At 51.0% G+C, this 11,497-nt stretch overlaps 3 protein-coding genes and 1 non-coding gene across 5 annotated transcripts in view; 1 reads left to right on the plus strand and 3 right to left on the minus strand.

Moving 5' to 3' along the window:
- Positions 1-1,090: 1,090 nt before the first annotated feature.
- Positions 1,091-2,573, minus strand: RPL32 (ribosomal protein L32). Its single transcript, XM_065749837.1, has 4 exons — positions 2,517-2,573; positions 2,006-2,106; positions 1,619-1,800; positions 1,091-1,267 (listed from the first exon to the last, which is right to left on the minus strand). The coding sequence occupies exons 2-4, from the start codon at positions 2,099-2,101 to the stop codon at positions 1,138-1,140; spliced, it is 408 nt and encodes a 135-aa protein (XP_065605909.1). The 5' UTR covers positions 2,102-2,106; positions 2,517-2,573; the 3' UTR covers positions 1,091-1,137.
- Positions 2,174-2,312, minus strand: LOC136057265 (small nucleolar RNA SNORA7). Its single transcript, XR_010623011.1, has one exon. It is a non-coding gene; the product is annotated as a small nucleolar RNA SNORA7 (small nucleolar RNA).
- Positions 2,574-3,143: 570 nt separating the features above from the next.
- On the minus strand, positions 3,144-5,361 carry MBD4 (methyl-CpG binding domain 4, DNA glycosylase). Its single transcript, XM_065749708.1, has 6 exons — positions 4,929-5,361; positions 4,764-4,838; positions 4,316-4,450; positions 3,954-4,103; positions 3,552-3,655; positions 3,144-3,221 (listed from the first exon to the last, which is right to left on the minus strand). The coding sequence occupies exons 1-6, from the start codon at positions 5,359-5,361 to the stop codon at positions 3,144-3,146; spliced, it is 975 nt and encodes a 324-aa protein (XP_065605780.1).
- Positions 5,362-5,732: 371 nt separating this feature from the next.
- IFT122 (intraflagellar transport 122) overlaps positions 5,733-11,497 on the plus strand; it is a 28,951-nt gene continuing 23,186 nt past the window's right edge. The window contains exons 1-9 of one of the 2 annotated variants that reach the window (XM_065749458.1): positions 5,733-5,791; positions 5,969-6,035; positions 6,898-6,982; positions 7,339-7,417; positions 8,227-8,303; positions 8,712-8,778; positions 9,812-9,958; positions 10,268-10,426; positions 11,346-11,421. In XM_065749458.1, coding sequence (XP_065605530.1) covers positions 5,751-5,791; positions 5,969-6,035; positions 6,898-6,982; positions 7,339-7,417; positions 8,227-8,303; positions 8,712-8,778; positions 9,812-9,958; positions 10,268-10,426; positions 11,346-11,421 — 798 coding nt within the window. In that variant the 5' untranslated portion in view covers positions 5,733-5,750. The remainder of the gene's footprint in view (positions 5,792-5,968; positions 6,036-6,897; positions 6,983-7,338; positions 7,418-8,226; positions 8,304-8,711; positions 8,779-9,811; positions 9,959-10,267; positions 10,427-11,345; positions 11,422-11,497) is intronic. The other variant, XM_065749456.1, reaches the window with a different exon arrangement.

The following is an 11,497-nucleotide window of genomic DNA, read 5'->3' on the forward strand; positions in this document are numbered from 1 at the left end:
TGTCACTAAATAACATGGCTGAAATCTGTGTGTCCTTTAAGTAGTGATGTACACCGTAAGCATAGGACCTTTGTCCAAAGCAGGAAGACTTGCACAAGCTGCAGCTGCGTTGTTGTACTGGGACATCCCAGCCCCTCTGTGCAGGGCTGCATTCATTTGATGTGTGATGGTTGCTATTGCCAGTGCTGCAGCAGTACCTTTTTTTTCTAGTTTTTACTGCAAAATACCTCAGTAGGTGCTTTCCAAGAGACTGTGGGACTGTAGTACACTACAAATCATCTTCCCAGCTCTTCTCTGCATTTAACAGTGGCCTTGTCTTCCCCCTTGGAGGAGCTCAGTTTGTATTGAGTGACCACCAGCACAGCACTGATCTGCTCTGGATTCTGGTCACTCAATTACACAGCAGCAGTAGCACATACTTGGAGGGAAGCTCACACCAAGTGCTCCAGTGGCAAGGGTGAAGCTCAGTAGCCAGAGCTGCTGAAACAGTCCACAGTAGCTCTTCTGTCACCTGAAAACCTCTAAAGCAGATGTTTTGTTCAAATGCTGCTTTGCACAGGGGAAGAAGAGCCTTAAGAGAGCAAATGAGAGAACAAGGGCACCACGACACACTTCTTATAGCCATGGAGCTGTAGTAAGTTTTCATTGCTCATTTTTGACAAGAGTGGTTGATGTGAAAAATATTTATAGTGCAGTGCTAAAGAACATCCACCCTGTTTGAGTGGTAACAAAATAAAAATGTACCTATGAAGCCACATTCATTCCTGAATTCATTACTTATCACAGCAGCATTACACTGCTGACACTTCTAGGAGCCTACAGAACTGCTTGCACGTTTTCTTTGCCCCCATAAAGGTGTCAGTTCCCTCCCCTGCAGCATGCTCAGGAGGGGATGGCTCCAGTGCACCTGAAGCACAAGAACATGGAAGGAAGCAAATACCAGCTAATAGCAAGAGATGCACAAAGAGCACTGCTGCAAGCCCAGGGTCAGCACAAAGTGTGGGCGTGAGCAGAGTCACAGCACTGCCTGCCCAGCCCTCAGAACGGGCCACACACCAATCCACCCCTTCAGTCATGGACAGCACTGCTATTTTTGTTTTTATGCTTTATTACATACATCCCAGATGTAGCAGCAGCTTATTCATTTTCCTCACTGCGCAGTCTGGCGTTTGGATTGGTGATCTTGATGGCAAGCTGAGCTGCTCTCTCCACGATTACCTTCCGGTTCTTGGAAGACACATTGTGAGCGATCTCTGCACAGTATGACCTGCACGGAACAGACCATAGTTTGCCTCAACCCAGTGCGTGGCAGCAAAGCAGCAAGGGCCACTGTACTGCCAGCACAGCACGAGAGCTTTAACTGACCCCACAAACCACACACAGCTTTCACAGCCTCGAGCTCCCCGTACACCTCCCACCACCGCCGCCCTGAGCTGCCCCACGGCGCTGAGTACACAGGACAGCACCTGTATTCCCACAGCTGTGCACCTCCCACTGCGTCCTCCTGTCCCCAGTGCTATTATGGGATGGGCAGCACAGCAGCACAGAGCCACAGCACCGAGTGTGTAACTGCAGCAACGACGCAGGGCAAGGATGGGGAATGAAGCTGGGGACTTACTTGTTGCTCATCATGAGCACCTCCAGCTCTTTGACGTTGTGGACCAGAAACTTCCTGAAGCCCGTGGGCAGCATATGCTTTGTCTTCTTGTTGCTCCCATAACCAATGTTGGGCATCAGGATCTGCCCCTTGAACCTCCTGCGGACTCTGTTATCGATACCTCTCGGTTTCCGCCAGTTGCGCTGAAAAGATGTGGGAATTATTTGGTGTTCAGTTACAAAACTGCACCAGCGTGAGAATGCCCCCACCACGGTAAAGAGCTCAGCCAAAGCCAACCTCCCGAAGTCACTGTGCCACACTGCTGCAGCACTGCAAGCACCCCGCACCGCTGGCACCGACCCGACCCTCACAGAACCCTGCTGTAAGGAAGTTTCCGGAAGGTTTTACCTTGATCTTGACATAGCGATCAGACTGATGGCGGATGAACTTCTTGGTCCTCTTCTTAACGATCTTAGGCTTCACGAGAGGCCGGAGGGCAGGCATGGCGGCTGGGGGAAACGGAGCGGGGTGAGAGGGGCAGCAGGACGCGGCGGCGACGCGTCGCCCACCGCCGTGGGCTGTAGCAGGTTATCTTCCACCCCCCGACCACCGGCAGGGCCAGGGAGGGAATGGGTGTTCCCCTGCAGTGCCTCTCCCTCCCGTGTCCGAAGCTGGCAGAGCACCGTGAGCTCCCCAGATGCGATCCTGGGAGGCGGAACCCGTTCCCCCTCCCGCGCTCTCGGGCGCTCCGCTCCCGATCCTCCGTTCCCCCCCCGCCGAATTCAGGGCCCTCCCGGCTGAGCCCGCCCCGCCGCCGCCGCCAGGCTGTCAAGGCCCCGGCACGTCCCGCAGCCGGGACAGGCGGCGGGGCGGGGCGGGCGGCCCCGGATGGCGGCGGATGGCGGCGGATGGCACTCACCGCTCGGCGATGGCGCTGCGCTGCACGGCGCGCCGACAGAAGGAGGGGCCGCCCCGCGCGGGGGCTTATGGGACACCGGGCGGTACCGGCAGGTCCGCGCCGCGCGTGCGCGGAGAGAACGCCGGGAGCGGGCGCCTGCCCCTCACGGGGCCACACGGAGCCCCGAGCCGCAGCTCCGCGGGACGCGTCCGGGAGGCCGTGTCGAGAGAACCGAACGGTGCCTCCTCCGGGACCCGATCTGCGCGCTCACTATGAAGCTGACAGGACCTGCCCGGCGCCACTTCCGCCGGGAAGCCCAGGGCCGTCCGGCGCGCGGCTCCGGACGGAACCGCAGAGCGGAGAGCGCCCCCCGGCGGCGCGGCGCCCCCCGGCGGACCGCTGCGCACACCGCGCACACCGCCGCGCACACTGCGCACACCGCGCACCAGCCCGAAACGCGGCGCGTTCGGTGCAACGGGAGAAGGGATCCACGGGAACCGATGCTACGAAAAGTTTGATACGTTTATTAAAAACCCTTAAAGCACTTCAACATTTTATTGCAGCGACTGCCTGAGTTTGGCGTCACACCAACACATAAACGACACCCCGACGGCCGGCGCGGCCCCGACGCGGCACAGCCCCGCGCGCTCAGTCCACGCTCAGCTTCTCGTGGTTTTCCCAGAGCCACGTGTGGTACACGTTCAACTTGTGGTCCTGCGGCTGCACCTACAACACAACGGCAGCAATGGACGCGTAGTGGCGTGCCTCCTCCCGGCACCGCCCCCGGCCCCGGGGCTGCTCCCCCACTCCTCACACCCGCAGTGCTGCACTCCAAGCAGCAGCGCCCGCCCCGTGGGAGCTATGGCACGCAGCTCAGTCAGGCTCGACTGAAGGCAGCCTCGCAAAAGATGCACCCTGAGAATTCAACTAGTCAAAGCAAAACCAAAGAAATGCACTTTTTTCATAAAACCCACGTGAGCGTGTAGGTGACAGCAGCCCGAGGCGAGGCCGGGCAGCGCTGCCAGCACGGCCCCCTCTCGTGGCAGCAGCACACACCTCTCTCCATTCATTGATGCAGAAGATTCTGTAGGAGTCGTTCCCGTACTTGCCGATTCCGTGCAGCTCTATGGGGTACTTCCACTGCTTGTTCAGGTACTCGTCTGGAACACAGGCACAGCCCTCACTGTGCAGGCCCAGGTGTGAGCAAACAGGGTGCTGCCCCAGGCCTGCACGTGGCAGCGTTTTAAATAGAACCACTACAAATTAACACCACGAGTCACTCAGTTAAGATAACCCCACCAACAGCTTTGCACATGTAAAACCAGCATCTCCCAAAGCTGCAGGAAACCACCAGGGCTCACCCTGCAAAGATGTCACCAGGCACAGTTTGGAAAACAACACTAGTTTTCTTGCTAGAGCGATTCAGATCATTCCAGAAACACACCCATGAAAGCTGACCTGAAAACTTGATGATAGTTTTTGCTCTGAGCACATAGAGGCCGAGTGGTCTGAGCAGCTCCGACATTTCCTTCCAGTCTGCAGCTCTGGCTACTTCAGGAGAAGGGTACTTCCTCAGGAACTCCCAGAGCACAGGGATTGCCATTTTACCTGGTCAGGGAAACCATCGTGAGCTGTGCAGGTAGCTCTCCCCTTTGACTATGCATGGTTTTTGCCAAAGCAGAAGATACAAATTATTATTTTTACATCAACACAAGCATATGTATTTATTCCTTCATTAATGACATAAAAACTTGGCAGCTGTTTGATCCTATATCACCACCCAGCATTTACACAGCACAAAACTGCACTGCTCCATTTACCTGAAGTCTTATTGAGAAATATGGTCGCAATGAGGAGTTTCCACGGATCATGGAAAAGGGTCTCTTGGATCAAATTAAAAGGGGAGCGTGGAGGAGTCCATTTCCTGAAGGCCTTCCTCCTAGGTGGGCTGGGAGCTGTACACAAAGGCAACACGGGGAAAGGCAATGGTTAATAAAGGATGGAATTACCTATTTGGAGGAAAAAAAGATAAACACAAAGAACCTTTAAAGCAGGTTCATCTTTGTGGGTACAGTACGTGGCTGCAGCACTGAGAATTCGTGCACTTTCTTTTACAGAACTGCAAGGGACACTTTACACCGTAACCCCACAGTGAAGGCTCCTTGTACGTGCACCTGTGTACGTGTTCCCTGCACCATCACTTCACCTTGAGCCCTATTACTGCTCTCCCCTGTACAGTAGAAATGATATCCCTAAGGAGTATCTTACCTTCTTTACTGTATTTACTTGAAAAATACGGACTCGTTTTCCTCCTATCCACTTGAGTCCGTGGGACAGATTCTTCTGTAAAGAAATAATATCTCAGTATTAAGAGCCAAGGGCTTTCATGGACAGCTCAGGAGAACCCGTTACGATATTCCGCTGGAAACGCACCTATCGCTGCTGGTGCTTCAACTGCAGCGGAGCTCCTGCTGTCACAAGGCCGCAACGCAGCAGTGTCCGTTCGGGCGTCAGCTGAAGGGCCCCGGCTGCCCGGATCCCGCGGCTCTCCCTCTTCCCCCGTTCTCCGTCCGTCGGTTTTCTCCTGACCGCGCGCAGCGGACGCCGCCCCACATCCCGCCCGCCCGCGTCCGCCCGCAGCGCTCCGTCCCCTCCGCGGTTCCGCGGCCGCTCCGTTCCCGTCCGCTCCGCGCCGCGTCCCGGTGCGCAGAGCGCGGACGCGGGGTCCCGCCGTGCCCCGCTCGCCGTTTCTCCTCCCGCTGCGGGCGCTCTCTCGGGGCCTTTTCGCGGAGCTCCTCCCGGTTCCTCCATCTGCCGCCGCTTCGGCGCCGTTCGGGCGCTCCTCCGCTTTTATGCCGTTCAGCATCGGATCCCCACCACGCGCCGTCCCGCGCGGCCCCGCGGTGACCGGAGCGGCACCGCCGGCAGCTCCGCCCGCACGCCCGCGCTTCCCGCTACCGGGCGGGGTTCCCGCCGCCGTGCCGGGAGGCGGCAGCAGCTCCGCGCCACGCACGGTCTCGCGAGGCCCGGCCCGGCCCCGCCATGCGCGCTTTGACGCCACGGAAACCGGTCCGTCGCGCGGCGGCCCTGGTACCGGGCGCTTCCGGACGCCGCGGTCACGTGACGCGCCTCGCGGCCCCGCCGAAGGGCGCCCCCTGCCGCCGCGGCGGACCGGCGGTGCTCCGGGCGCATGCGCGTTGCCCGGGGAGACGGCGGCGCGGCCAACCCGGCGGCCGTGAGCGGCCCGGGCCCGGTATGCGGGCCGCGCTCACCTGGCGCGACAGGGCCGAGCACTGGTGAGCGCCGCGGGGCCGGCGGGGGGCGGCGGGGAGCGCCGGGACGGCACTGTGCGCGGGGCCGGGCTCGGGCGGCCCGCGGGGCGGGAGCTCGGCTGGCGGGGGAGGAGGGGGTCCCGGGAATCGGGTAATGCCGTAAACGACAGCAGTAGCAGCGGCAGCTTATCTCTTCGCCAGCATCTACGACCTCGCGTTCAAGCCGGACGGGACGCAGCTGATCATTGCCGCCGGGAATCGGCTCCTGGTACGGGCACGCTGCCCCCCGCAGCGCGGCTGGGGACGCGTTTCGGCGATCGGAAACCCTCTGCCGCCGCCCTCTGAGCGCACTCAGCGTCTTCCCTCACCTCGCCCAGCAGCCCAGAAACCTTCAGCCAAGCGTGGCACGATGCACGGCATTGCCAGCGCCGCGTGGTCAGCCTGCCGCGATGCCCGGCATGCGAACGCTGCTGTTCATGTAGCGCTGTGCACCGATTCAGTGACTGCGCGTTGTTCTAAGTTCCATGACAATCCCTGTGAAAGAGAGCAAGAAACTCCAATTTATGTCAGTGCTTTGAGCTGAGCCTCCAGTAGAGGCTGTCGGTGTCCGGGGCAGCCAACGCGTGCCCAGCTCCAGCAGGAGCAGCCCAGGAGCACGCTCCCCCGGGCAGTGGGAGGCAGTGCAGGGCTGGGGCATGCTGGCAGTGCAGGGCTGGTGGCAGGGTGCTGTGTGCTGTGTGTGCTGTTCTGAGCTGGGAGCACGTGGGCCTTCACACTGCTGGTGCTGGCAGAGTGCTGCATTTAATGATGGTCCTTTCCGATAGCTTATTATACATAAACCTTAATGCAGGGAAGGAAAGGGATGAGCTAGAACATGGAGGCCCAATGAGCTGTTTAGAAATTTCATGCACGTGTGTAATTTTCTAGTGCTTAGTCATCTTCTGTGCCAAGTGTTAGAAAAGTATTTATTGCTAAGGAAAACTGTTGCTCTTTAAAATGTCCTGTTCTGCATGGGTGGTGTTGCTTCCAAAAAAGCAAACAGAAAAGAAAATGTGTAGTATTGCTGACCTTCAGTAATTTCATGCCACAGTCCTCGTTGTGAATATACATTTCTCTGGTTATTTATCCAGGTGTATGATACTTCTGATGGAACCTTAATTCAACCATTGAAGGGCCATAAGGACACTGTGTACTGTGTGGCTTATGCTAAAGATGGTAAATATCACTTCTGTGGGACTTTCTTAGTCTACTTTGTAAAGTGTGTAGTATCTTCCATTCCTTATTGCAAACTGATAAAAAATGGTGTTGTTCTAGTAGTGGCATGTTGAATGTTGTGTGCATGTGATGGCGTTTTGTTTGTATGGTTGGGCTTTTTTTAATAGGGAATTTGGAAAAAGCCATTGAGGTTTCATGTAGCTGAGGTAGCACAGCCACAGCAGGGCACTTGCAGTGTTAGGCTCTTTTTGGCTTGTGCCTTGTCAAGTTCAAGAACATCTTACTCTCTCATTGGTTGAGTGTTGGGTGAGTATGGGATTCTTATGTGTGGGATTTAAATTGTATTTAATTCCTAGGCAAACGTTTTGCATCTGGCTCAGCTGATAAAAGTGTGATAATCTGGACTTCAAAGCTAGAGGGAATTCTGAAGTACACGTAAGTTATGCCATTCAATCCTGTCCATCTCCAGTACAAACCTTCATTATGCACTTCTGCTCTCAGAGAGTAAGAGTGAGAGATGTTAGAGCTGGAAGAAGGTTAACTAAGGTTAGAGAAAATGCCAGTTGATTAATAAGAGAGGGAAGAGGAGAATGGTTGAAGTATCTGAATGAGGCAGGAAAGCAATTAAAGGCATAAAAGAGAGTGAGAAGTCTAGATAAATCTGTGATGTATTTAGAGGGCTGGCAAAGAACTGGGGATATTCTGCAAGATGAAATGGATTGAAATAGAATAGAACTCAGATCTTGTGTAATAAATCAAAGTAATACAAATCTGAGTCTTAGACCAAACTGAAGGTCAGGTTTGGTATTTTTCCACACAGTATGTTTTCATATTTCTTTTGGCTTTGTTTTATGTCACGACTTTTCATTTACATCTTCAAATCCTGTTTCTGAATATGTTTGAACAGTTGTTGCTAGTTAGTATGCACCAGCCAGTCCGCTCGGTAGGAGAAGACACAAGCACACTTATTTTAGAGTTCAGATATAAGTGTTAATGGCATTTCACAAACCTCCATTTATGCACATTTAGCTCATTTTGGTGGAGCAGTGAGCCCTGCCATTTAGTGACAGTGTTTTTTAGAATTTATTATTGATTTAGTTTACAGTAATTGCAGATTAATTTGATGTAATATAAGCTGATCAAGTTATTTCTGCCATCTGGTGAGCCTTTCAGCTACTTTGCAGAAAGTCAGAAAGAGGCGTTTAAGAATGATTTATTGAAATGTGATTGTAACTTCATTCCAGGCATAATGACTCTATACAGTGTGTTTCATACAATCCCCTTACTCACCAGTTGGCATCCTGCTCCTCCAGTGACTTTGGTATGTCTTCTTCTCACTTTTCCATTGAGCCTGTGAGTTCTGTGCAAGTTTTACAGCTGAACTAACTGCAGATTTGTACAGCTTTTTTTATCTGGGGGGGGGTGAGATGTTGCCCAAAGTTACCTATGTATATCACTAAAAATGAGTTGAAGAGGACTATGTTGTGAGGTGTTCCAGAAAGAAATAAAAGCCCTACTGTGATTTTTCCAGAAGAGCCTTTCTCTGTGTTAGGTATATCTAGTTTTTCCCCTTTACTGTTTGTGTAGTATGTATTTAAGTGTCCTTCTAGCAGAGAGACTTTGTTCCCTCTGAAGTCTAAGCTGAGTTTCCTGACAATGCTGGTTTCTAATCTGAACACTGGTAAGTTTTCTTGTCACTGACTTCAGCTTTTTCTTTGTTTCAATCAAGGCTTGTGGTCGCCCGAACAGAAATCGGTCTCCAAACATAAAGCTAGCAGTAAGATAACTTGCTGTAGGTATGTTATCTTTAAGTTAGTTTCAATACAAACAGTTTAAAAAAGTATGCAGGCTTATGGGAAAAAAAGTTCAAGCAAAATAGCTGAACATCTGTGGAGACAGTGGACCTAGCAGGAGAGAGGCTCTCCTAAGCTGCTGTTCAGAAGCATCACATTTCATACAACTTTGCCATTCCCATCATTAAAATATTTAAGTATTATTAAGAATGCTCAGATAGAAATAAGACAAATGTTTATCAAAGATGATCTCTTCTTTCCTGTGTTGTCTTCTCAGAGAGCTGCTTTTCTTTCTCCTTGTTTTAGATAGCAAAGGGTTTTTGGTTTCTATTAGGTAATGTTTACAACAGTAAAATATGTAGTTCTTTAGTATTTACAATATATATCATTGTTTGGAAGGCATCGGAGGGGTGCTCTGGTCTTGTGGTCTTCCCTCTCCATCTGTTCGGCCATCTTGAGCAGTAGCAATGAAACGAAGTTAGAGGGAAGATGAGCATTCTCTTTTCATAGAGCAGTTCATCTTTCATGTTGTTGGCATTTGCAGAAGGTGTTATTACTCCTCTGGGAACCTGAAGTCAAGGGTACATTAATTTGTGTGAACTCATCCAGCTAACTGCAGTAGAGATGAGAAGAGAAAGCAGTTCTCCTGTGTCCCCCCCACGTGCAGTTTCAGTGTTCTGGATGTGGCTTTGGAAAGGCTGGTCTACTGCCAACACTCTCATTTCCAACAATGCATCTGCTAATTAGCACATGATACACACACCACAAGCAGACGATAGCTTTAATTTTTTGGTTGTTGTTTCCACATTTTTTTAATTTGTGTGTGTAATAAAAAGTTCTTGCTGCATTGCATGCTGTCACCATAAATGTGGATTTAGATTCGTAAACAAACTAAGGATTACTCGCTCCATTCCAGAACTCCCTTTAAAAAATGTATTTCCGTACACCATCCCTGTTTGCTTACTCTGTACCACTCTGCCTTCCTGCTGCTTGGTTTTAGCCTTTGGTTTACCCTTTGGTACGTGTGTTTTATCAGTTGGACAAACGATGGCCAGTACCTTGCCTTGGGGATGTTCAACGGGGTCATCAGCATACGGAATAAAAATGGCGACGAGAAAGTTAAAATCGAGCGCCCCGGGGCTGCTTCGTCTCCAATATGGTCCATCTGTTGGAATCCATCCAGGTAAACACCACCCCACCTTTTTGCATGCCGACTAGTCAGTCCTTGGTTTACTGGTAGCAGAAAGGATTGACTTGCATCCCTGCTGGAGCAGGTTCATTTCAGATACGTTGTCTTTTTGTGACTGCACTGGGGCTTGGCTTTGCCAGTATTTCTTTACATGAAAAAAATGGGAACAAATTCCACCTAGGTATCATAAAACATTTATTTTGCTTTTTTTGTTGCTGGATTTCAGTTTGTTTTCGGGGAGAGGAGGGTGGGCTGTTTGCACTTGTTGGGCTATATATACAAATTAAACAATTGCTATTGCAGTCAGTGGGAGAAATTTTGGAGTAGAGCAGATGAAGAGGAGGAATCAGATAACAGCCAGTTAGAGGAGATAACAGAGTTGAAATCCAAGCCTGACAGTGGGCAGGATAATGAGAAAGAGGTAGAAGACGATGAGGAGCAAGAGACTGTGCATTTCAACTTGTGAGTGAGACTATAATGGATAACATATATACATATGCACATAGATACATAAGCACACGTACATATACTTCTATGTATATAACAGAGAAGAGCAATTTACAAAAGAGACCAAAGGTAAAGAGTATTTATGCAGGGTGCAAAATTCAAAAGTTACCAATTCTGAATTAAGTGACTTTTATATTGTCTTAATTTATTCTGTTAGTACATGTTAATTATGACATTCTTTAAGTATGTGACAGCATGTTGCTTTTTCTCACAGAAACATTCATTGTGTCTTGAGCAAAGGGAAGGTGCTGACTGAGAAGTTTCTCAGTGTTTTTTTTCTGTTTTCTTCCTGTTCAGTTTATGATTAGGAGCATTATTGTCATCAGAAGGCTCAGATTACCATCTCCCTTCTTCCTAGACGAGGCTCTGTGAAGGAGGTGGCTGCTGTTTTCTTCCAGCTGATCCTGTCAGAGTTAACAAATTTGATACTGAACCCTTTCCTCCGCCTCACTGGAGCCATTTCATTTCCTGTCGTGTGCTCTGATAGTCACAGCCTGGTCTTGCTTAGCTGCGTTGGTTTTGTTGCCACAGTGGCTCTACATTCCTGCAGATAAGATCAGGATCTGGGCACCCATGCTTCATTTGTTTTAAGGACCACTGTACAGTGCAGCTTCACCGTGCCCAATGTGCACAGGCTGAGCACGAGGTGCTGCATCAAGCTTTACTGTGGTTCCTGAAAAGTTGACAGGTTTTTCTTTGGCGTGCTCAAGCTGTTTTCTTCAGTTTAAATGGCAAGGCATCTCTGCTGTGCTTTTATTCTGTGGAGGTTTTTAGGAGTAATTTGAAGTATGTTCTGCTATCACACTGCTTGATTCTACTGCCTTTAGAAATGTATGAATAAATTGCTGTGACCATGTAAATTTTTTGTTGTCAGAGATGAACGCAACGATACTTTGGCAGTGGCAGACTGGGGTCAGAGGCTTTCCTTTTATCAGCTTAGTGGCAAGCAGGTATGTTTTTGGAAAATGCATTCAAGAATGACAGGTATTTACAAGTCAGTTCTGTGTCTGTGACTGTACAGAGTAT

Source organism: Cyrtonyx montezumae, unplaced genomic scaffold (genome assembly GCF_038088225.1).
Source record: "Cyrtonyx montezumae isolate F1298 unplaced genomic scaffold, pur_monq_1.0 scaffold_6, whole genome shotgun sequence".
NCBI classification, from domain to species: domain Eukaryota; kingdom Metazoa; phylum Chordata; class Aves; order Galliformes; family Odontophoridae; genus Cyrtonyx; species Cyrtonyx montezumae.